We start from the raw sequence: 26,804 nt of genomic DNA on the forward strand, positions 1-26,804 counted from the left end.
TCCCTTGTGCATATTTATAGGTTTTTAAAATTTTCAGTCATAGTTCTTTCCTGTTTGTGTTGCACATGCCTAATTCCATTATGTAACTTAAATCTTCAAAAAATTAATACTTGAATGTGAATGAAAAAGTATCATTCAGGACAACTGCTTCAAGCAATTGCAAACAGTTGGGTTTTTTTCATTTTTCTTTTTTTTGTTTTGCTTTGTTTCTTTGTTTCTTAAGTTCATTTGATATATGTACAATTCATTTTTTTCAAAACCCCAAAAGTTCTTGATATGTATATTCACATAATATTCCTCCACATTTAAATAGTAAGAGTCTTGTAGGTTGAAAGCCAAGTAATCTTCAGTAATATCACCTACTGTAATCCATCAAAAAATAAAGTTTGTTTCATCTTGTCTGGCTATACCCTGGTTGTTGAGTGTGAATGGGGGTGGGGATGAGGATGGGGCAGAGTATTGTTCTGTCCTCCAGTAAATGTATTGAATGTGTGTAGGGGTTGAATCCCTGGTATAGTGTTGGGGATCATTGTGATGGTGTTGGGTGTCATTAAGGGAATATCATCAGGAGACCTTCTCATAGCTAGCGTGTAGTCTGGGGGACAGGCGGTCCTAAGAACCACCTCATGCGGATGGATGGACTCACATTCATGATCCAAGTCAGTGTGCTTCATTTGGAGGGACATTATCTCCTCTTCTTGTGCATGGGTAAGATCATTGGTAGTAGTACGTTGTGGGCTACATCTCCTATGAACATCATGTCTCCGCTTGTCTTTTTTGTAGTACAATGCTGCAAAGGCCAAAATGTTCAGGAACAGCAAAGATGCACCAACTGCAATCGTAACGCTTAATTCTGTTGAATAGTCCCTTTGATCCACAGAAAATGGGCTTGGTTGTTGTTTGGGATCATCTTGTTTGGCTGTAGGAAAGGCTGAAGTAACAGAAACAGAATTTTTCCTTGTTGGCCTGAAAGTATTATCAGTTGATGGCACTTTAGTTGTGGTAGAGGTATACTGTGAAATGTCGTTAAGATTGTGCAGATGAGGTACCAGTTCCAACCAAAGGTTCACTTTATTGGCCCTATAGTGTTCTTTAACTCGTGGTTTTAATCCAATGTGAAGATACAGTTGGTCTTTCTGAGAGTATCTGGTCCATGCTACTTCTTCAAAACGATTTGGTTTTGTATGGATGAATTTTGTATCTTGCGGCACTGGTTGATTTGGGTCACTAAAAAAAAAAAAAATAATCTCCAATGTTAAAAAGTATTTCAAAAGGAATTATAAAATTAACATAATTAAGATTTTATACTTAATGTTTAAGTCTGCCTTTGGACAGAGCAGAATGTTATTTTCTAAAATTAGAGGCCTTAATAATCTTGATTAGAAACAGCATTATGCAAACGAACTCTTCTTTTACATAGACTTCAGCAACTTCCCTAGTTCCCCAGAATGCTTGTATCTCTCATGCTGAAATCTTTTGTTGCGGAGGACAGATTGCCAGCAATGCGGTAATGCAGACAAACATCTATGAGAGACCAGGGTGAGAGTAAACAAGCTTTGTTCTCTTTTCTGTAACATAAAGCTCAGCATTTCGGTTCATATGTGGTGCCTGTGGCCTTCCAGAGGTGAAAGACCATGTCAGGGCATAACTCAGTATAACACAGAGCGACTTACAGTCCAATGGCTAAAGGTTGAAAAGTGTTTTGAACTACTATTGAAAGCAGAATTAATGAAAATTGACCAAAAAAAGTTTGAAATCACTTATTTTATGGCCAGAAGTGTCAATTTAAGACAAAATGTTATTAAAATAAGCTGTATTATATTTGATGCAAATATTATGTCGTTTCCTGTCTCCTGGAATGAAAATAATATCAATGCTGGGGTAAAGTCAGTTACTAATGTAACCATTTCTAACTACACACATATATTAAATGCTTAGTTTTGCACTTTTCTGGGGATCTCTTAATTATTTTTGTATACAAAGTATTTTTAAAATGTCTTTATGCAGAGTGTCCACAAATATATTTTTTTCCCTCTTTTTGCTAGAATGTTTAAGTGAGCTAAGGGACATTACAATAAACAAAAATATCCAACCCAATTCTGAATCTCTTATTCATCCTGCAACTACAGAAGCATTCCCAAGGCAGATAACAAAGGGAACGCACGGCATCTTTATATCCCGAGTTTGTATACAAGACTATTCATTATCTGGTACTCACCCAGTTTTTGCGAAGTTTGTCCAGTACGTCATCACCACCGCACTTAGCATGACATCATTTTTGGAGAAATTACAAGGAAATAATTCAGTAGGGCCAATCATGGGGATTCCTAGTACGTAAGGAACCTCATCTCCATGGGCTGCATCTGCCCATGCAGGTACCTGATCTGTCTGGCAATGATGGTAGAAGGCATAGAAATATGTAGGCGATCCAAAATTTGAGTGAAGATCTGCTGTAGCCACAGCTGGTGCAACCCACTGGTGATCCGTAAACAGAGCCAGCAGCGTTTTCCTTCTCGTCTCAGGATTGTGTCGATCTGCCCAGTCCGTGTACATAAATTTAATAGTTTCCCTCAGTATATCTTTGCCTTCAGGGTATCCGTATAAGTTATCGACAAAATTAGAAACTGCAAAGTCAAAATCACTCGCTGATATGCCATCTTCACTATCCACAATATTTTCAACAAATTTTAACCCTTCCCCTTGGTTAACTCCCAACATGATGTCATAGTTGAGGAATTCTCCTTGTTCCATCAATATCTGAGGATCATCTGGTATCACATCGCCGTCAATTACTGGTCCAAAGGCTATATGGTATCTTGCTGGTTGAATGTCCTGGTCAACAAGTTCTCTATAAGGCTTCTTCTGCAGACATTCTACCAATTCTACAGTGTCTGACATGTTGCAACCAACTTTTGTAGCCAACATCCTGGCATATTTTGCAGGCTGAAAACTCACCGCCCAGCTGGAGAGAGCTGTTCCGCTTTGAGCTATTGCTCTTTGAAAAAGTCCTGTGGGGAGAAATATTTAAAAACTACTGAAGTGACCTTGAAACAGCTACTTACTTGAAAGATTCAAAGGAGTTATTTGAAACAACAGAAAAATTTAACAGAGGAGATACTTGAATCTTAATAATAGATAAATACACAAGATGGTCAGATCTGACTGTCACTGTATCTACAGGTAATGTATATAAAATAAACGCAATATGTGCAGAAACTGAAGCAAATGATTCTACCTCAATGTAGTCCATCTGAGGAACAGATTTCCAAACAAACTCAGGAAGAGGAAAAAGTGGCATTACCTTATATAGGATAACACTATCAGCTTGAAAGAAATTCCTAAAGTGAAAAGAATGTATAGGTTGAAGGAAAAGCCAACAAGTCTCTGAAATGGACTGAATTTCTTGATATCGTTCAAGCCATCAGCAGCATGCATAACTATTTATTAAATAAACCTGATATACTGGTTTTTTATGTTTTGTTTGGGATTAAACTTGGTTTGAGAGGTGCAGTGCTTTTGAATTGTATGTCATAGCAAAAGTTTCTATTCCAGAGCAATGGATGAGAAGGTACTAGGCAGCTATTGAATTTTTAAGTGTCTAAGAGTCAAGATCCTTTCTTATAAAGAGGGGTTTTTTGGTTTGGTTTGGTTTTTTGTTGTTGTTGTTGTTGTTTTGTTTGTTTGTTTATTTGTTTGTTTAATGAAGTTTATAGTGATCACGCATAAAAAAGGGAAATGATATATTTTACACTATTTAGCTTTGCAATTCAGAGATTTAAACATATGTTCAGGTATTCATTTAGGGGAGAGAAAGAGTATGATCTGGCTCTGCACAGAAACTTGTAGCAAATCCCAAAGACTTCAGTATGATTAATTTGAATTTATGCTGATTTAACTAGCACTCTGGATCAGGAATTCCACTCATAGAAATAACAGAATGTGTTTAAATTGGTATTTTCCTCTCGCTTCTGTAAGCACTTTTGAACATATTATGTATGGATTAAAGCCTCACCCACTTGGAGTCAATGAAGCAATCAATTTTTTTTTGCTATTGATTTTAATGCAATCAAAACTCCACCCTTGTCCTCATACTTCTTGTGCTCCCTTTGCCTTCTCCTGGTCCCTCTGCGGAGGGTAGTTCCAGTTCTGACAGAGGTTATGAATCTGAACTGTGCACAAAAAATCTCTAATCTCAGAAATTTACACTATACTGAGGTAACTGCAGCCTTCCTATTTTTTTTGCATTCCCACAGAAGTACATCCAGTTCATTTCAGTAGCACATCTTTTGCACTAATTAGTAGAAAGTATTCTGTGCTGGACCCTACCTCCTATAGCTCACTGTAGGTAATACAAAATGGTCTAGAGCATACATAAGCTATGCTGATTTAAGATATATGGGTCAATTTTTTTTTTTTATTTACGTTGATAGGCACCTGGTTTAATTCCGTTGACTTTGGTAAAGTTGCTTAGGGACTGGAAGTGGCATCTGGCTTCACTCAATTTTGCTAAGAATGTATCTTTGGTCCAATGCTTGATGAATAGCTGGATACTCCCGCTAAAGGAAATGGAGTTAAGGTGCTCTGTTTACCTCAGAATTTTATTCCAATAATGCAAAAGATAGCTTTTACTTTGAAATATTTCTATTAATAAAAAACTTCCATAGCCTCTCCATCAAGTCAGAGACATGCCTTTAGAGCATCTATTGCAGTAACAGACCCTGTACACCCAGAAGTTACTTTGAATCAGTTCCTGGCTGAAAACATTTTACAGGCTTCTAAGGAATTTTAAAAATATTCTAGACTGTATTAGGTCCAAATCTGAAAGTCTTAAAATCAGATAGGTAGGGACTGAAATATGTAAACTCAGGCCTCTCCTTAAATTTATGAGAAGTCATATCCAAGATACTATTTCCTTGCAAGAATGACTAAAAAATAAGAAAGAACTTGAGCCATAAAGCAGGCAAAAATATATTTGCATGCTTACAAGGTCAGACATTGAGCTAGTATAAATCAGCTCAAAGTCAGTGGAATTACCACAGAGGATCCAGGCTTTGTAATAAATGTAACTAAATGACAAAACTGAATCTTCACAAATGTGTATGCCATGATACCTCATAATGATTCTTTTTTGCATATTATGTAAATCTATTTTTATTGCTTTATTATTAGGACAGAAAGTGTAAGCTACGTATTAAGAAAATGCTGATATAAACACTATGGCTTGCTAAGTGCTACATAAACTTTAAATGTTGGACTAAGTAAAAGTGGTCAAGTCCTCCAGCCATAAAGTTATCTTAGGAAATGAAACTGAATATCCTTCCTTCTGCTGAAGAATGCTTAAGGAAATATTTATCCTCTCAAACCACTTGGTGAAAAATGAACAACAGTATGAAAAATTATTTTCATTCTGTCACATAATTCCTGCCAGAAACTGGTACCACACAGGATACAGAACTACATTTTTATCTGATAATATGTATGATTATTATAGCTTATGGGCTTCAGACTGATGGAAAGACGATTTAAATGTTCAATGGACCATATCGCTTTGTGATTCTTATTCAAACTTTCACCAAGTAAATAATAATAATTTGCATACATTCATCTACATTTTTAGAGCACTTTCTAAAGATGGTTGCTGCTCTGCCCACGTGCAGATGGGCAGCTATGAACAGCACCATCTTGAATAAGGCTGAATTCTTCCTCTCAGCTACCGAGGGATCCTTTCAAAGGGAAATGAAGGAGGCAAAGAGCACCTGACTTTACAGCTTCTGACAGAGACTGGTTAATAATGTGAAACAAAAGGTTTTTTTGAAAACGTTAAGATATTTGAAAACTTGAAATAACTTTTCTTATTTGAAGCTGACCAATTTTTATTTTAATACTTCTTTTAATGGCAGGTCTAACTATCCTCAAATGAAACATAATGTATAGTAGGGTGTGGCACATTATTCTCTTTAATCTGAATTCCAATAAAACACGGTTTTGCTTTGTCAGAGAAGAAATGCCCAGAAATTTACCTTTTCAATTGGATTTTAACTGTACCTCCTTAAGCCTTCTCCAGTTCCCTCCTGAATCCTTTGACCTGCCATGTTGGCAAGTCACTGCATCAGTTTCCCCACATAAATTGTGCTCCTGGCAGAATTATGCCCATGTGTTAGAATATGACAGGGTAACATTTCCTGATAAGAGGCAACACACGACTGTCCAGATACTGTAAATGTGGCATTTTGCATTAATGTCAAGTTACATCAAGATGAAAATAAAGATCAAGTAAGAGCTAGGGGAGGAGAAACCAGGTCTCCTCATTCAACCTTAAGCTAAATCCTCTATAAGAAACATTTTTTTTGTGAGTTCCGATGAAAAAAGATGGTGCAGTGTAACCCTCAGATTACAGTGTAATGAGCTAATGCTTACATCTTGTTATTATAGGCCAGTTTATAAATATGTCCTATTTAACTGCAGGTAGTTAAGGGAAAAAAAAATATAAATTAAATGAAAAATAAAATTGTGGAAATAGGTGAAAATTTAAACCACAGTCTATTTTCCACTAGACCTTTCTTGTAAAAGCTAGATATTTTTCTCATTTAAAATAGTGTCAAGGCCTGATCCGAAGAATCTGTCACTTCCATTGACCTCAGTGGGCTCTGCATCACGACTTCGGGTAAACGCAGCTCTTTTAATGTCAGTGGAATTATTTTTTTATGACTGGCCAATTAATCCCCCATGGAGATATAGCAATATAAAACAGTGGAAGATTGTATGCACAGGGCACAGCATGATGTCCCTGGTAAAACTAAACAATACAGATAAAAATGTGTGAAAACAGTGAGACAAAAGTTATGTGATCAATAAGCAATAGCCATGCAAATGAGAAAAACTGTGTGAAACTTTGGTGCAAGAATAATAGGAAAAAAATTGGGTGCCTCAAACAGCATGTTTTTAATTTCCTGCTGTCTGCCTCAACTAGAGAGAAAAGGTGTTAGTTATGGAATAGGAGAAAAACATATAGAAGAAAATCCATTTGCAACTTGGATGCTTTGACAATTTTGGATCGTGCATGCAAAACATTCAACCATTCTTTTATTAGATGACAGCAAGTAAAGTTCATGCAGTTTCAGACAAAAGATTTCTCAACTAGATACTTGTTTCCCTCACACAAAATAATAGTTTTAAGCATTTCAGCTGTTAGCCTGAAAACAGAAACTGTTTCATTTTGGTTTTCTTTAAATTCTCCTCCTCACAAGAAACTAAACATGCCTTTCATGACTGTCTGAATATAGATGACCTCATCTACTGTGAGCATGACTGACTGGTTTTCCAAAAGAGACACCCTTAGAAAAGAGACAAAAATGATGCACCGAGAAAATGCTGTTCAGAAGTCTGCTATAAAGTGTTTCTACAAAGTTCCATGAGAAAAAGAAGAAGGTGACCCAAAATTTAAACATGCACAGAAAAGCTGAGGGAGAAGGCGGCTTGTATAGCCATTACAAAGTTTGCTTAATATTGAGCTGAACTCAACTGTTCATAGGAACAAAGAGAATATACAGAGCATCACACAGTACTAATGGTGGTGGCATGCAGACACCAAAATTGTCAAAATTTGCAACCTGCATAATACCTTTGGTTGAATTGCTCCAACGGTTACCTTCAGAATAATGGGATAAAGTCAACAGATTGACGCATGAACCGCCTGCACCAGATCCAAAAACAGTTATTCTTAATGGGTCACCACCAAAGAACCCAATGTTTTCACTAGTCCATCGCAAAGCTTGAATTAAATCAAGGAGGCCATAGTTTCCTTTTGCTGCTTGGTCCCCAGTGCTCAAAAATCCTGTGAATTTAAATGAAAAAGAAATGGTTAGGAAGTGGTCTTTTGAGTAATTCTGTTGCAATTTTGCAAGTAAGATTTCAAAAGTAGAAGCCATTAAATATTACACAACTACGTAACTTTCCACATGCACTGGACAAAAATTTGTAATTTTGCACGCTTGCTGAAACAAATCATTTGGTATTCACTCTTTGAGCCAGGGTACAGTAATGCAGGGAAAATGAAGATACATCCCAGTCAAAGTACTCTTCTAAGTCTGACAGGTTACAACATATTATTGCCAAAGACTTCATGCTGTTTGCACTAAGTTTATGAGCAAAGGTTTAGCAAGCAGATATGCTGCAGTCATTTCGTAAGTGATTTAGTCAAGTGTTGGCACTTCCGTGCTTAGATGCAGCCATGAACTTCGTGCATGCCTGAGAGGCAATGGTTCCACTTCTCTGTAGACCCTGTTTGGTTGTGCCCTGGCAACACACTATCTTTTCCTTTTTTCCTCCCCTCAGAAACACAGCTTATGGCACAGGACAAACCAGGTTGAACAACGTGAGCGGCTCTCAACTCCCAGAGCTCCATCCCATAGTCATTAACCTGAGTTAATTGAATCTGCATTAAATGGATAAAGACAATTTAAGCTGTTTCCGTGACCCCTTAACATCAAAAAGATAAGAGCTCAGGGGTAATCTGGAGAGCACAAGAATTGCTCTCTTTTATTCATACTGGAAGGAAAACGGTGGAATGTGTCAGGTGCAGGAATGGCTGTTTTACACGGCTCCCAGCAGTACCCTCCTATTAATTTTTAGTGTTGCTGTTAATCTTGTCATTAGAGCCTACTGGCTCTAAAAGGTGGACAATATAAACTTTGAAGAAAGTCTCTAGTGGTAGAAGACATTGCTTTGCTTTTGGATCCCATTTGTTGACGGGATCCAACTTCCTCAGCTTATAATTTCAAAAATACCAGCATAATGAAGTAGCCCAGCACCATTTGCATATCAAACTGATTTAATATTTACTAAATCAACAGTGTAACTGGTTTCCAGTACATGCTTTGTAGAGAACTGCAACCATTAAAACAATTATTTCCACATTAATTAGATATTAGTGGGTCTTCTACTCTAGCCTAAGTTCTAATGATTTAACTCTCTTGAGCACTCAAAAGTTTACAGTACTTTTTCAGATAAATGGTTCTCAAAGTAGTCCTACTGTTTCATTATGACAGTAAAAGCAGCTTTTGATACATTTCTAAGAAGAAATACATATATAGAGTAAGAATTTAACAAGAATATGGACAGGTGCATGCCTGTGCCTATGTCCATGTATATAATGAACATGTCATTTGTTACTTTACTATTAGGCTAATTTGACTTCAATTTGAAAGCTTACATTTGGTACCCTAGTGTATGTGTAGATATTTATATCAACAGATCTTCTTTGCTGTAAACTGCACTGAAAGCTAACTGGCCTCGCTGCCTCTGTAGTTGAGCTATGCTCTCTTTGGGGCAAGCAGGTTTGTTTGTGTAGGTCAATCCTGATTTTTGTTACCATGGAGAAGGAAAAGGGAAGTGGCATAAGGTGCCAGGCCAGCAACTCTCCCACTTCCAGACCTAATGTACCACGTCTAATAGGCATACTTCATTCACTGTGGCCACAGTCAATTGTTACTCTGATACTAGACTTCAAAATAACCACTAGTCTACAACTAAAACCTCCCACATTTATTACTTAACTGTATAAAAAAGGAGCATCATTGCCATAGAAGAAAATACCACCTCGATATACAGGGAAAGCCCAGAAAGGAAGTCATAATTAATTCATTCTCATTTTACTATTGCAGTTCAGTGCTGAGTTGAGATGAATATGATGTCATTTCAGTCTGCTTCACTCTCCTTTTCTTCTGTGTAGCCTAGGGGGCTGCTGTGTGTGTCTATGAGAAAGGATGGCTCCAGTATAATCCTTCCTGCACAGAAGCATTCATTCCTGTCTTCACGGTCCACTAAAATGTTGTCCCCCCCACAAACAGTTTCTAAGAGAACAGAGAGAGGATGTCTTTGAATCTATGATAGCAAATCTAATGAAAGCTTCCTAACCAGACTCACTGCCTCTGTCAGCCTGCTTGGAGTTGAGGGATGGTACCGGTGACTGTAACAAAATTAAAATGTTGGAATTTATGGGAACTACAGGATCCTGCGGCTGCACACGCTGGGAATGTCTGCCCCTTTCTTTGCATAAGTATATAACTGTGGAAAAATCAGTGACAAATCAGTTCATCATGTTAAGCACATAAGTGACTGCACTGATTTAAGGGATTAGAGCAATGATTGCCACTGGCTGTCCTTGAAACACAGACAGCAAGGAGATGAGAGCAGCTACAGCAGTTACCAAAATTGTGCCCTTAACAAGTGCTTCTTTGCTTTTCCCCCTTTCCCTGGCTTGCAAATTCCCTGGGCCTGGACAAGATCTGCTCTCACAAGAGCTTCAGCTTTGGTTCAAAAAAATCCTGTCGATTTCTCAAAGTGATTCCAAGGCATTTATTAGAAAAATAGATAGTAGGGTTATAGGTGAGATACAGTGATCACCCTGAAGTGCTAACACTCAAACTTTTTCAGACAGTTGTTTTCTATACTCTATAAAATGTAGCAAAGTGGGAAGCAGGTAAGTCTTTGCCTGGAAAAGCAACAGATGAAAATTATAGGTAAAGCCTTAGGGCAACCGCCTGCTCTTAAATGAGTTCACATCAAGCCTTGAAATGGGGAATCCTTGGGAAACTATAAACACACTAGTTTTAAAGAATATTTGTGACAAGGATCTTAAAAAGACAGCAAAAGAGGAAATATCTCCTGTTGCTAAAAGAAGGCATCAGGAAAGTTGCATTCAGTTCAGGAAAAGTGCCAGAAGGGGGAGCTTTCAGTTTATTAAAAAAAAAGAAAAAAAAAAAAAAGGAATTATTAGTAATATTCTCCTCATTCATCTATATTAGACAAATTATGACTTGTGTCCAGAGCAACAGCTCCGATGCAAAAGAAATATCTCACGCCTCCTCAGCAAGAACCACATTGGCTGACTTCCATATCTACAGAAGATGGATGATTATTGATGTTGACTTTCATGACATGAAACATTTCTCTCTCATTTTTCAGAACCATAAGAAGCCTGTTAATACCGCCACCTGTTCATGCCTTTTTTCTTGTATGCAGTAGTATCAGCATGGCTTAGAAGCATTCAGAATGTCAGGAAATCAGAGATGGGACTTATAAAACAGATGAGCTTTTCTTCACAGTTTTGTTGTTGTTGTTTAGGGTTTTGGTTTTTTGTGTTGGTGGTGGTGGTTTTGTTTTGTTTTCCTAGCAAGCAGTGCTTCAATACAGATAAAGCCATCTAACTAAGCACCAATAGAAAAATGCTTTAACACACAGCATCATACCCAGTCTGTAGGTCAGTGGGTGCAAGCACTTGTTGCTATTTATCACTTTGGTAAAACAGAGATTGCAACAATATGTTTTCTCTTCATGCCAAGAGGAGCTTTCAGAATGTAATTAATATAGATATCATACATTTCTATGACACAATCATTATACTATCTAGACATTAAGCTAGAAATTTTGAGTCACAGAGGTGAACTTGCTCTTGCTGAAAAGGTCTTGGGTGTCTGAAAGCTGGTCTGTTTTTAAACTGTAGCAGCTAGTCTATTAAAATATATTATCCCTCTCTGCAAATACTGTCTTATTATTATCCTTGGATTGCCATCTCTGCAAGAACACTGCTATCGTATGCTACATGGCTACCACCTTTTGCTCTTGTAAAAAAAGTGAAGTAAATTATTCTTTATTTTAGTTATTCCAGGAAGACATTTGCAAAAAAAAACCCCCTTATTTTTGCATTATTCTCTAAAAAGGTCAGATTGAGCTAATTTTGTTCCATAATTAAGTCCTTCTACTGGAAATATTCCAATCATCAGCTGAACAATTGCCATTTTATATTCTGAATGAAGAGGTTATCTCTTTTATCTTCTCCAAAGGAGCAGACTCCAACAGAATTATCGAAGTAAGCACATGGTCTTTTGTGAGTTTAAGAAAGAGATTTATTAAGCTCATTTGGACCATTTCTCTGTTACATGTCTGTTAGAAAAATAGGCAGAGTATGCCACAACTAGGCCCTGTATATTGTGTTAAGATAAATTTTAATGCTTTATAGGCTTATCTGCCTGGGTAATGACTTCGGCTTGCCATTCAGATAAATCTTCTTCTAATATGATTCCAGCATTTTTGAAGAGTAAATAAAATAATACAGTTGGGAAATTTAAAACATTTTTTTCAAAACCTTATAACATTGAATTATTTTAAGCTCTAGCCTAATTTAAACATTTAATTTAATGCAGAGAGGGAGGCCAAGACATAAGTTTTCTTAATGTAAGGGACTGCTACAATCTGAGGATGCACAAAAAGATGAGGCATGGGCTGGTGGATATGTAAGAAAGTACCAAACCTTCCCTTTGATCAGAGTTCTGTCCACATAGGTGTTTCACAACCTGGCAACCTTTGTGGCTGGATAAAAATAAGGGGTGGAATCTCATGTTGGACTAAAAAAATATCTGCCTGCGAGAAAATACACAACAACAAATGCTACTCTAAAAATAAAACACAAGTGCTTATAAAAACTGGTCTGACATGTTTAAAGGGTTTTTTCAAAGAGCTGTGTTACTGAGCTGTGTTCTTACCCACCTGTTTAGGCATGTGTTAGAATAATTTAGCTATGTTTCCAGTTACAATTCCCTATGTAGTCAAATGTCATAATTTATTTTATTAAAAGCAAATGTTAAATTATATAAGTATAAATGCATCAACACACAGTGGGAGAATACAGGATGTATTTTGAGGGAAGAGTTTATATTCCCTCTGGATTGCAAGTTCCTTGGTTAGGACTTTAGTTTGACACTCTCTATTAATATTGAATAGTAATTATCATCCACAGAAAATTTCAGTTGCCCTTTAAACTATACCTACTCAGTTAGAAATGTGAGCAAGATAAGCAAATTTTAAGCAATATGGTTAAACTTAAAGAGCACATTTGTTTTCATCTCAGACTTCTCTCTGAATTCGCATCAGCTAACTAATCTGAATGAATTACGTGGGCAGCAGCACTGTGAACATTAATGTATATGTGATATTTATGAAGCAGAGAATACTGCTCCTCGCTTTGCTGACCAGCATATCCTAATATTAATAGCATATTTTAGTAATGGATAAGTGATAAGGTGACTAAAAGGACTAGGAAGTCCCATAAGGAAGATGTAGGAGAATATAAATATTCAGTGCAAGAAAAACATTACTTTGCAGATATGTGCAATATACCTCTGCTCAAGAATCAGATAAGCAAGTCTTCTGAAAATGCTGCTCAATCAGGAGTTTTGTATCAAATCTACATAATACACAAAAAAGTAATTGTCACATTAGCAAAGTACTCATTTGTTTCTGTAGGTTTCTACCACATATATATTAGTAATAAGATTTTAGCTTAACTCCATGAGATGAGCAAAGTGTCATGCTACATCACCATGCACTCTTTCCTGGCTTTTTAAAATATGTGAGACACTGCATTTCTATACAGATCTTATTCTAATTTTATGTATAGCAAATGAATCATTATGTCATAATTTTTGCAGGTGGATACACTGAGCTTTTAAACAATTAGAAGACAAATGTTCTGCTGTAAAACATTTGTTAACAGATGTACTTCGTCAGGCTGGACAGGGCTCTGAGCAATCTGATCTGGTTGAAGATCTCCCTGCTCATGGCAGGGGGGTTGGACTGGATGAGCTTTGAGGTTCCCTTCCAATTCAATCCATTCTGTGATTCTATACATTATGTGCATATATTTGCAAACTATTCACTTTTCACATAGTAAGATTATATCACCGGTCAAATAAATTGTTTGAAAACCTACTTATATTTTCTGATGTCATACCATAAACTTTATAAATTAAGGACAAGTATCTTCCATAAAAATAGACTGCATGGATTTTTCAGCTGAATCTCTGTTTTGGGATGTGTTAGGCTTGCATTTCTGCAGTAATCAAGTTATGTCTACCAAAAGAGCTGAATGTGCCATGTATCACAGAATCACAGAATGTTAGAGATTGGAAGGGACCTCGAAAGATCATCTAGTCCAATCCCCCTGTAACACTGATTGAAGTGATCAGGAGGAATGAGAAGGGTTCTGATAGGCCTGTTTAATTGTAAATGTTTTAGAGCGGTGAATTATTTTTTTAAAGACTCTTCATAGAATGGAAATCCATCCATTCCATACGGCTGGAATATATGGCTGACTTTAAAAAAAAAAAAACCTCAAAAATAGAAAAGTTTTTTGTGAGTAGTTGTTCCCACTATTCACATAATCTCCCTTGGTATAAAACTAGGAAAGAGCTCAACTATTTTAACTGTCTTAATTAAGCTGTGTTACTGTAAGAATAGTACCTCAAGGTTAAGTGTATGAACAATAAACCATACTGTAAGCAATGTGAAACAGCTGCAGTAATTCATTAACTTACCAAACTAAAGAACTGCATCTTTGAGGCAGAATTGCTTAAATACATCACCAGTACCAACTTAACTGGCCAGTGCTATTGCCCCAGAAGTCGGCCTTTGGAATTCCCATTCATTTCACCAAAGTAAACAATTTACAGAATTGAATCAGTAATATAAGAACTTGTAACTATATCCTTTGGCATTTGGAAAGTATACATGGAGAAACATGTGTGAAGAAGTATAAGCTTAGATGTACTTTTTCAGCATTGCTGTTCTACTGCTGGAATTTTTAACACTCCTCCCAGAGTACCAAATCCTTCAAATTAATATTAGTGAACTGGCTGGAGCCTGCAAAAATGCTGGCCTTTCCTTTTGGCTTTTAGATACAAGGGAAATTTTCACCTCCTTGCATTAGACGTAATTTCTTCTCCCGTGAGAGTCTCAGTGAACTGAACACTGCAAGTTGCACAAGTCCCTTACAGCTGTTTCAGCCTGGCATCTGGCACTTGCCAGCACTGATGCATTACAACAAACGTCTAGTATAGAGGCAGATTGCAAAAGAGTGAAGTGTCTCATGCCAGAGCACTTTATTCCATTGTCAATGATGTATTGGCATGACTTCACTGGGTGCAATGCAGGCTAACCCTCAGTTTTTTGTTTTGTTTTGTTTTGTTTTTTCCAAAACACAGATTCTCTTTCACAGGCCGTATCAAAGTCCTTTAAATTATTTTTAAAAAGTCTGGATGAAGCCAGATTTTTTCCTATGCTGGAAAGGTTATCCTCGGACATTATAGAAAGGAAGAAGTTGCTCAGATTCACTGTGATATTCCTGGAAACTATGTTGTAGATATTGAAACAGTCTGAGATTATAATTTCTAGCATTTCTTGCTGCGAGAAGGTGGTGACTCTTTCTGCATTTGAAGTTTCAGTAAAGAGATAATACAAGTCTGAGAGTGCTTTCAAAAGCTTTAGCTGCCTTTTCTTCATGTGGTCATTGGTTCTTTGCCATTCTGCCTTGTCTGTCATGTGAGGAGTGTTGTGGGAAGTCTCGCAAATTCTGGGTATTTTCTATGTGCAAGACATTCACGTATCAGTCCCTGGACAATCCTATGCTTGCACATGGAGTTGTGGTATTGGGCAGGCCCACACGATGCAGCAGGTCAATGCTTGCTTGTAAAGTACTGAGCTGGCTTGCTTCTCCACCCACAGCATGGCACGATGTGGTGTTGCTTCTCTCCAGCTCTCCCAGTTCCTATTTCCAGTGTAACTCGTCAGTGGGTCGCAGCTCCCGCAGCACGTGCCAGGCTGGTCAGACATGGGCAATGGTAAGAATACAAAAAATCAGATATTTGGTACAGAACTGCAAGCGAGGGAGACAAGTTTCACAGAAGCAATTCTGTAAGCCTGTGCAGTAGCACTGGTATCAGGGTGGGAAGTGTAAACTGGTCCCATGCTCTGCAGGAGGTTCTTGCAGCCAAGGTTTTTGCTTTAGTGCAGGAACGCAGATAAAAGGGGCTTCATCTGCCCTCTGCTTGTCAGACCTCTGCTCTGAGTGCAACATAACCAGTCTCAAATGATCACCCGAGAGTAGCTTATTACAGATGATCTTTACTGAAGAGTCACATGAAAGTCTGATAATCTCAGAGATACATTAAAACACCTATATAAGCAATAGGGTGAGTCCACTAGAAGTGATCTCTAATACTGATACCTGGATCCACTGTAAAAGCAAAAGAGAAAAGGAGGAGGCAAGTCTAGTCTCAGAAATAAAACTGCAGAAACTAATTTTACAGGATTTTAAGTTATATGTGCTGACACATATCAGAAAGTAGAAGCAAGTGTTAAGAACTGATGAATGACATGTGGCAGAGGTGGACACAAAAGGCAGCTGGAGTATGTTTGATTTGTCTCCTCGTTTAAAAACACAGAACAAAGACGGGGTTTGCTATAGAAAAGAGCAGATACCTACGAATATTTTCATCTGTGAAAAAATATGCAATTTTGCTGCCAGCAGAGAACATCTGCTTAAATGCCTTCCACAAGGTAAAAATCAAGTTGGTGGTACACAGCTGAGTCATGCTCTAGGGTGACACAACTTTAGTTTAAAGTATTTTTAAGTTGCCTACAAACTTATTACAGGAAATGAACAATGTTATATTACTAAGTCATACGACAGCAATGCTCTTATGAACCACCATCTTTGAGAACTTTAACAAAAATATAAATAAAATCAATAGCCTCTAAAGGATAGCATGGGCAAAACCAAATCTTATTATAGGATAAAGCGTGGAGGAATAAAAATCAAACACATACTTTCAAATATACTCAGCCAAAGCCCAAATGATAAGGAAAGACTACATAAGAGAACAGAAAAGTCCATAGCCAAAGCCATCACTTGACTTTCCTACTTGGCAGAAGAAAGCAATGCCCCGAGGGAGAGATTTTTGTCTTCACCAGGATTGAGTGCCCAGCTGTTCCAGTCCTACTTACTTCAAGTAGCACAATATGGAAAATTAAGTATCCCAGAGCACATTGCATCAAATATCTGTCCTTTACTGTGGTCTTTCAGCACCCCCATTTTCAGTAGCAGGATCAGAAACAAGGCATTAAGATATGTGAGCCTTTCATGCCATATGCCATAACTTTTAACTTTAGATGACACAATTAAAGACAGCACCTACAAACCTGGAAAACATATTTTAATGGAAAGTTAACAAATATCAATGTTCTTAATGTTCAAGGCTTTAAAAAAATCAAAATTGACCCCATAAAAACTGTCCTTTCCATTTTCCTTCAAGATTTGGGCAAAATGAGTTCATTATCTCAAGATAGCCCAGAGAGTACTTGAAGATCTTTTTACCCAATATGTTTGAGAATTTTTTGCTATATAATGAGCTGTGTAATATGTGCAGCTACTTAGAACTACATGTAGTTCAGATTCAGCTTTCAAAAGCATCTTTCAGTCAATACATTTTAATTGACTGTAACATGGCAGAGAACACTTTTTCTAACTTTGGCCTGGAAATAATTCTTGCTTTATAATGGTCACTCTGGTTGTATATTAGCATACGTTTTCAGTAACGCCACAGAGTTTTCTTGAATTTTGAATATGTATATGGATGAGAGAAAGGATGGGTCTAATGTCACTAGAAGGGAAAATTCATGTTTTAGAAATTAAAAAATCATAATTATGAGTTCCATTGAGAGGGACAGCACTGTAATTTTTGATACTTCTTCACAGTGTTGAGATTTGCAATGAGAGTCCAATCAATGCTAATATATATTCTATGAGCTGATGAAAGGGAAGTCAGAAATCTTCATGTAAAACTGTATATGCAAATCACTATTTAGAAGCCTAGCAGCTATTTGAAAGTGCAATCTTTCAATCAGAACATAGAAATTATGGTGCTAATTTACTGTGAACTCAAACCTCCTTATTTGAAAATAAATAGAAAAGATTAACCATTGGACCAATTTACCAAGAACTGCATTCAGTATGTCATCACTTGCATTTTTAAAATCAGAATTAGAGGTTTTCTAAAATATGCCACTGTTCAGATAAGATTTAATTCAGGCATGTTTTATGAACAGTATAATATAGGTAGAAGTCATACCAGTTCATCACAAAAATGTCATCTTGGTTTTGAATTTTTGAGTTAAACAACAGATTTAAATAATCAAGATCTGACTTCTGTAGCCTGATCAGTGCAGACAGTCCCTTTAAATGTACTGGGAATTTTAATAAGTTTTGAGAAAGCTTGAGAAAGCAAGCTTTTCTATCTTCTTTCTCTCTTCCTCTCCCTTTCCTCTCCTCTTTTTGCACAGCTTAATCTTATTTAATCAGCAGCAACATTATTCTTGCAGTTCTATTATTCATGTGAATTTATATATGTGTCCACTATGCTCTTCTTTGAAATATACTTGGGAGCACACTATCAATTTATTGCTTGACAAATCCTTGGGAATACCTGGCAATATTTTTACCCCCGTGATAACAAACTGCCATGCTCTCTACAGATACTACGTCTGTATGTAAGAAAAACTTCTGATTTAAAAAAAAAAGGTAAGTGGAAAAAACAATAACCCATTTTCAGTTTGAATTGTAAAGTGAGGCATGTTGGAACACACCGCTATACCACCAAAAATCACATCACATCACCTTATGTATATATATCGCGTCTTGTTATTGCAGCTGCTATTTGTGTTTGTGATGGCAGGGATGCTGAATCTATTCTTACCTGAAGAAAAGGACTTGTCCAACAGTAAGAAAGCTAAGCAATATAGCAGGTTTTGACTTACACCTGTGAATCTCTAAAAGTCTGTGGACTACTTCTCAGGGGCCAAAAGAAAAGCAAACCAATTAAAAGCAAACACAAACATACTTTATGACTCTTTGAGCCACTTGGGAAAAAGTTGAGAGCTCTGTATCAAAAATATGTTGCAAAGAACTATTTTCATACAGGGACTTCGGCTGGCAAGATCTTTATACTATTTTCATTACTATTAACTGAACACTAGAAACACTTCTAAGAGCATATATGCCTAGACAGAGGCATCAAATCTAATTTTCTGGTAAATATCTATCAGTTCTGGTAAAAGTGAAATAACTAAGAATTAACTGGATCTCCATATGCTTGTTCCATTCTTATACAGCATCCTGCCTCTCCTGGTACAATTTTCGTGTTCTGCTGTGTCTGAATTTCCCGTTCCATGGGGCAAGATTCTTTATTTCTTCACAATGTTTTACTGCATTGCAACACGCATTTTGTGTCTTAAAGGCAGAGAACTGAATAAAAGTCACAAATGGGATGAAGGTATCTGTTACAGAGATAGTAACTGCCATTTACCAAAAAAAAAAAAATGATGGCTATTAAACTATTTCTCCTGAGCAGAATCCTGACGGATTTGGCCACTGCTGACTATAGAGCTGTTAAAAAAAACAGTAGGACATAAAAGATTTGTATAAATATAGAAATCGTACTCACAAGTCCTCTGTATCTCTTCAGAGCAATCTTATAAAATATGTGGTCATATGCATATACCATAACTTTTCTAGCAACAATTTAAATAAAATGAAATGTCAAAGAATCACTCTTAGTCCAAGGAAAAAAGCCTGAAATCCACCCATAGTTAATTGAGGCTAGAATCACTGCAGCTCCATCCATTGCAACCTCACATCGGTGCACTTCAATTAAGGCATAATAAGACTGCAAAGTAATTTATACTTATAGATTAGGTGTCATGTGTGAAAAATCACTGATTAACTCAAAGTAGGCTTCTGGTTGTATTATAGTACTCTGAGTTTCACTTTTCAGTTAGCACCCTGATACCACAAAAGCAAAGCTGAAATACCTTTATTTAAAGGTATTAGTAAGAAATACTTTATACACATGGGCGCACACAGACACAGGCTATCAGCTAAGAAAATAAACTAAAATAAACTAAATAAAGTTTCATTCACCAATAAAGTACCAACATAGAAATGCCTGTATTGTTTCCAGTCACAATATCAAATGTTTACTCCGTTGCTGAAAGGCAATTTTTTTACTCTGTTTTGTTACAATGAGAATATTTGATAGATTGCTTACTGCAGCCTCAACTAAATGCAGAGCTTTAGTTTTCTGCAAGATGTTGCATCCTTTCCTTCCACTTTGCATCGTGTATCATATGCATTACCACTACACCATCTGAGAACATGCATATACCCATCTACAGATGAAACAGGCTCATTGCTGTTGTAAATCCAACTAATCCTGGTGAAGTCAAGAAAATTTGTCAGTTCAAACCAAGCAAGGGTGTGATTCCAGGCCCTTAATCTTTTGAAATATGTAAAAGCATGATGTTAATAAGTTAATTCATAGATACTGCCTCAAATATACAGCATGAACAAAGTGGCTAAACTAAGTAATATTTAATGAGCAGCAGAAAATAATTGATGTTTCAGATAATGAAGTATGTGAGATGACTGGAAGCTGAAATAAGGTTCTGGATATCTTAGAAAAGAAAAATGTGTGTATACATGCCATCCAGCTCCCAATAACTTACACTGCACTACGTTTAAAGATTTCTGCAACAAATACAGTAAAAGAAAACCAGTGTCCAGCTGAGGTAAATACACTGTTAAAGATGCTAACTTTGCATCTGCTGCCCCTATATTCGCTCCACAGTAGGAAGCCAGGTACTCAATATTGCCTCATTGGAGAGTATCACAGAACAGCCTCATCTAGCACAGCTGGTTTCACCTTTTTGCCATAAGAATACAGAAGCCTGGTAAGTAGCAAAGTGAGGAAAATAAAATCAGTGAAACCTAAATTATTTCATGTTTCTGTCATGTATTTTAAAATCTATCACTTTTTTGAAAGCTACTCTATAATTATAATACAATATAATTGCACACTCTTTGAGTAGGAGGATTCTTTTATGAGGAGGGTAATATTCTTCAGTTACTCACATTTGGATGAAATTAGGTGTCTTGAAGCTTACAACACCTACTTGCAGCCAAGCTGAGAGAAGGAACATGCGTCAGAGGTCACAGGGAACAAACGCTCAGCCCTGAGCAAGAACTGAATTTATACAAAATGGTCACGTCTAACAAAACAGTGCTCGGAAGAGAACAAGAATGTCAAGCACTTCTGTAAAGCAGCTAAGAAACACTATGGCAAAGAGTGGCTTGCTAAGAGGCATCAGTTTTCTCTTTTGCCATTACAATTCTTACAGCTTACTGCAATGTGAACTAATATGCACAGTATTCACTCAGTAAGTAAAATGGTGCTAATTTGTTTTTAACACTCAACCAAATGCTACAGGTTCTAAAGGCACTTTCTTAGCCTCAGATGAGTTGGAAAATCTAATCTGTGCTAATTTTCCCAAAAACAGATGGTGCATGAATTAAACTGTGTAGACCCTTTTAAGCTTCCATTCTCACTAGGTCCCTTTTGGGATAACTAATGTTCATTTCTTAAGGCTCTATTCTCCTGCACTTATTTCTCTTAAATAATTGTCTAGGAAGATACACTCAATGGGAGAAAAGTCACAGAATTTGGGCTTTTAAGGGATTATGTTATGCATGCTAAGCTTGTCACTAACCCAAATATTTTTTGCATGGACAGTTCAGTGATATCTGTGTTATTTAGAATGGGAAAATGTTTCATTTCAGGCCAAAATATATCATTACCTATATCAGATGCATAAAGCCAGGACTATGCCAGTAAACCTCATGCACATACATCAATTGAAGGCAAGAGGTATAAACTCATGCAACTAAAGACTACCTTATCTGAAAATAAAGATTGCAGACAGTAGGTATTAACAGATGATTTTAGCTGTTGTTTATTATTGAGAAAGGTTTAAAACCTCACCACAGTCCTGGGCTTAACTATGCTAGGGAGATGATAATGTTCTTAGGCTTTATTTGAGGGAAAGGAATGAACATATGGAAAAGAAATTAAAGTTGAGAAGGTGAAATGACATTAAAAGAGAGTTATTAAACCAATATGACTCACAGTTTCTCAGTAGCCTAAGAAGAGCAGATTTCTAACCATGCTGTTGAAGTATTATAATCTTTAAAAAAAAAATAAATTCACAAAACCTGCAGTAGCCACTTAGGAGATATCCTGTTCTCCTGGAGCTGCTGCACCTCCTTACACACCATTTCCCATCTCTCTTTCGGCTATGCCAGAGATTTCCATATGGCATGAAAGCAAGCCCGAGTCTCAAGCCTTACTTTGATTTCAGTCCTGATCTGCTCATTACGGGAGAAAGTTGAGGGAACAAAATATAAATGGTTTATTACCGTTCTTCCTTTCTATGACATTTATAAATTGGCCCAAATTACTCTGGAACCAGGATGTTTTACAAAATGTTGTTTTTATCATCACCCGAAGGTGTAGGGTAACAGGTAGAAGTAATACGCAGTTCATAGGAACAAGGAGACATGGCACAAAGAGGAGAGAGCACACCCAAGATTATAGAGAAAAGTTGTGGTGAAAGAGGTAATTGAAGCTGCCTTTGAATTACGACGCCAGAAATAGGATCTGGTAGACTTATGCAATGAAATAGCTAGAGAAATATTGTGCCATTATGTTTTGAGGATTTTTTGCAACCACATGCCCACCTTTAAATTCCCAGCACAAATAAATGTTCTTTTAACATACTGTGTAATGTAAGCTGGGTGCTAACTGATGAAATAAATTGAGTTTTAATAGACTTTGCTCAACAGCACACCCCAAATGACACATCAGTAATTACCATCAGATCTCAAGCAACATCCTGACAAAGTTACTGAATGTAAAGCGCATCTGCTAGATTGCAACGGATTGCATTCTTGGTGTGCTTGAGATTTGTCACAAAATGTATTTATACTCAACATTAATTCTGCTGACTCCTTGGATTATTTCAGTTTACAAAGGCATCTCTGACACTGCAATATGGAATCATGTCCCATTTCTGGCAATGTACTGCTAGCAAAATACCAGCTGTTTTCTGTGGAGGATCAATGTGATACAATGAGTTGATGTGCTGGCCTGGTAAATCTTTAGATGATTTCTCAGCTTCTAATGTAACATGTGCATAACTTTGGTGTAGAACATCACTTGACAGTTAAAGCATTCATGCCTTTGCTCTTTTCTCATGAGGCAGTTACTGAAGAAAGTTAATATCTTTTAATTTGTTAACTTCTGAAAACAGCAGTGATAGCTTGACTACACAGACTATGGAAAGAGTAGCTCAATGACTTGCATTTTCACTTAGTATCATTCTGTATCACTGCTGTTTTCCTCCATTAGAACAAAAGGTAACACATGGGTTTTGCTTTTCAATGATCCATCAGTCAAAGTCAAAGATGACTAATTGTAATTTCAAAATATTAAGGTTTAAAATGTTTTGCTAATTCTCTTGGAAAAAATCACATATGATTTAAGAAATACATAGAATATGTCCCAAAATGTTTAGAACTAGTCTCAGTAATTTTAAGACAATATATTTCTTTATAGGACAGAAACTGGAACTTCTACTTTATCCATCTTCCTTCTCAACATTAAAATTCATTGCTGTAAATTTGGAAGACTATTTAACAGCATTATGAAAGACCATTTAAAAGAATTACAGTGGTTGGAATACTGTGACCCCTCCTGCTGTCAGTAAGTCAGTCTCCAGCTATCACAGTCTATATGGAGGTGGATCTGATCAAACCTTGAACTGTTTTTTTTTCCAATACTCTCCATACTTCTTAAATTATTTAAAGACATAGTTTATATTAAGTTTTCCAGTATCATTAGTTATGTGTTAAAAACTAAACCACACATATTGGTTTCTGCTTCATTCTAAACCATTTTAAAATACTGCTGTGCATTGTTCCAGCTATTTTTTCACAATACGTGTAGGTTACAGTAAACAACATGTTATATCTCACACTAAAAGTGACTGAACACAAATAGTGCTGTGCAAGGTACGAAAAATATTTACTTTAATACTGTAAATCATTTTCTGACAGCTGTTGGGTATGGGCCATCTAGGAGAGTTTATGCTTCCTTCTATCTTTGTCCTTCTCCTCAGAACTATGTCAAAATAGATATAAAGCATGAAGAAAAGGTCCTATGTACTACAAAAATGTCAAGAAAAAGAACGCAACAGCTGGACATTCAAAAACTTAGACACAAGAAAGCAGACTCGTTTGGGGCCCCGTGTAGTACAACACATCATTATTTTTAACTATATTGCCATTGCTACTTTTGCATTCACAGCACTCTAGGTGGCTGAAAAGCTATTTCTGATAAGGTCCAGGTTCTGTGGGTTGCAAATCACTTCATAGAGCAAAGGACAATGTCTATGTCTAGATCACAGTACTTAATTGTGTTCTTTGGCCTGCCATTGCTTTGGGGCTTCAGGCTTCTTTATATTTTAAATATGTATAATTTTAATCACTTATCTTGTTCCAAGCCTAAGGGGAGTTGTGGAATTGAAAAGTTGTTCTCTGATTTCAAAATATAGTGGTGACTTTTTTTTAATGTATATATATCAGGATCAACTGAGTTTCATTGTTAGCAAATGAAGATCAGAGAGCCTTCTGCATATCACAGTATCCATATAGACACCTTTTCTCCACATAAATAGAGCAGGTATTGACCAGTGTACAAAACAGAGTAAATAAGGAGACACAGTTATTATCATATAAGAGATCAATTAATAAAGTAAATAAGTTGAACTGTAAGAATGAACTTACACACCACCTGTACGGAAAAGCCACCCAGAATTGAAACCTCTATCAGCCACCTCCTATGGATTTGCTCATGGGGATTTTGCAAATGCTTTCAAGAACAGATGATTGTTTTCTGAGGCAGTGAAGCCAGTGAACTTAATGAAGATATTTCCATTAATTTCATAGACTCTGCATTCCTCATTTAAAACAGGGATTGAACATTGGTACATTTCCTGCTGTTTATTGCTGTTGCAGCAAAATCTTGCATATATGTTTTAAAATCAAAACCCTGAAGCTATTTATTCCAAAGTGATTAATTGATTGGAGAAGATGCTTATTATAAAATAATGGAAGATTTGCTTCACAGCTCAGCTATTCCATCTATTTACTATTTCCAGTAATAAAGAACAGAAATGGAAGTAGCAGTTATCACTATATTGGTTTCTTTCATCTGTTTTCAAATTAGTAATCAGATTACCTTTTGCCTATACTCTCACCATGGAGGGGTAAACAGAATGAACTTTTCACCCTGGAATCTTTTATATTCAAAGCATTTGGTTTCCCACAAGCTGAAGAAAAAATAATTATACAATCTTTGTTCCCTCTGCAGCTACCTAGCAGGTTTTAAATATAATAAATGTATTCCAGCAAAGTTAATGTACCATAAAATCAAGCAGACTGTATCACTCTTTGATACATATACCTGGTAAGCCATCACTGAAAATAGCAATAATTTATGCTAACAGATTATTTATCCATAATAAACCCACCTTCTCTGTCAGGCAAGGTATTTTAAGGTACAAAAACATAATCCTCTCCACCTATACATTTTCTCTGAGTATACTATTTACCCAGGATGCACTGTCGGGTTTAAGTCCTGCTTTTAGTCAATTTTATAGCCCAACTGAAACACTGGAAGTCAAGTGACTCAATGCAAGGTCACACAATGAATCTATACCTCCCTGCAAACCGGAGCTCAAATGCAGCCAACACCTGCTCCTTTGCCTTAGATCATCCTGCCTCCTCTTTTAAAAACATTAGCTTCTAAAAGAAGTTGGTCTTGCAAATTCTGTTTACAGGCATTAAGGGTGGGTGAAGCGTTTTTCAGGAGGATCAGGCTGCTCTTGTGATCAGGATGCAGGGCAAACTGCACTTGTAAAGCCAACTTAAAGGGTTGCTGGCTTCCTCTTCGTTGTCACAATCCTACTTATCTTTCACGCGACAAAACAGTGCAGATGCCAAGGTCATAAAAAGTATTATATGGGTCTGCCTGCCGTCTCTTCAAGGTGGGCTGGCAAGGCAAAGGGCTATAGACAGAAAAATGGAGTAATAAAGTTTAAGTAGTGGGCAATAATATCCATCTGCAGTGCTGCAATGCCGATTAAGAGATTGAAAAAAACTCCCTGCAGCTCTAATTGGATTTTCTTGTGCTGTGTACAACTCATAGGGGCCCCACGCTGATAAAACCTACTTGTGCTGCCCCTTCATCCTACATTTGTGACTCCATACAAAGGACTTATCTTTAAAACATACAAATTCTTATGGTGCTGTGGAGTTGTCGCAATAAACTTTAGAGAACCCGGTATATTACTTAGAAAATCACAATCTAATCAATTAGTATGACACAATGCAACACTAATTGCCGTCTAAAAATGTCTCATTTCCTCTCAAATAAGAACAACAGAAGAGTCAGAATGCAGAAGCCTATGTGTGGTTACCTGACTTAAATAAAATCCTCTTATACCTTATAGATTGCTAACTGCAAGTACATTTGAGGAGAAACATAAAACATGCTAAAAACTAAGTTTTGAAAAATAATATTTGCACAGGAAAACAAAAAGCTGTAGCATTTGTACAACATTGTCTTCTGCTGAACTGAATCTGTTTTAATTTACTAAGCCTTCTACTCTAAATAAAATTAAAAGAGCAAAATGAAGACCATTTTTGAGTCTGCAGACAACCTTCACAAGTGCTTCCTTTTCTGCTCATAGGTCTCCTAAATGACAGACCAAAACAATGGACTATTCCTGTTCTTTGCTAATTTCCAACTCATTAAGTGGCAGAGAAAGCTGAAACTGTTTTATTAAATGGAAAGAATACTACAACTATTCATTGGAAAGAAAACTGTACAACAAATGAAACATTAGAAGAGTGGGAATGTATTTATACTTTTGTTAAAAACAGAAGGAAGCTGGAAGGATAAAGTAACAAACCTCTTGCTCTCCCAGTAATTAGTGTCAAGAATGAGGAAAGGGAAATC

At 36.7% G+C, this 26,804-nt stretch overlaps 1 protein-coding gene across 5 annotated transcripts in view; it reads right to left on the minus strand.

Moving 5' to 3' along the window:
• Nucleotides 1-404: 404 nt before the first annotated feature.
• Nucleotides 405-26,804, minus strand: part of NLGN1 (neuroligin 1) — a gene marked incomplete at both ends in the record, with an annotated part of 294,339 nt that continues 267,939 nt past the window's right edge. For 3 of the 5 annotated variants that reach the window (XM_080349601.1, XM_080349599.1, XM_080349598.1), the window contains 3 exons: nt 405-1,227; nt 2,219-3,008; nt 7,622-7,834. In XM_080349601.1, coding sequence (XP_080205727.1) covers nt 405-1,227; nt 2,219-3,008; nt 7,622-7,834 — 1,826 coding nt within the window. The remainder of the gene's footprint in view (nt 1,228-2,218; nt 3,009-7,621; nt 7,835-26,804) is intronic. The other 2 variants (XM_080349600.1, XM_080349602.1) reach the window with 1 other exon arrangement.

Source organism: Nesoenas mayeri, assembly GCF_963082525.1.
Source record: "Nesoenas mayeri genome assembly, chromosome: 9".
NCBI lineage: Eukaryota > Metazoa > Chordata > Aves > Columbiformes > Columbidae > Nesoenas > Nesoenas mayeri.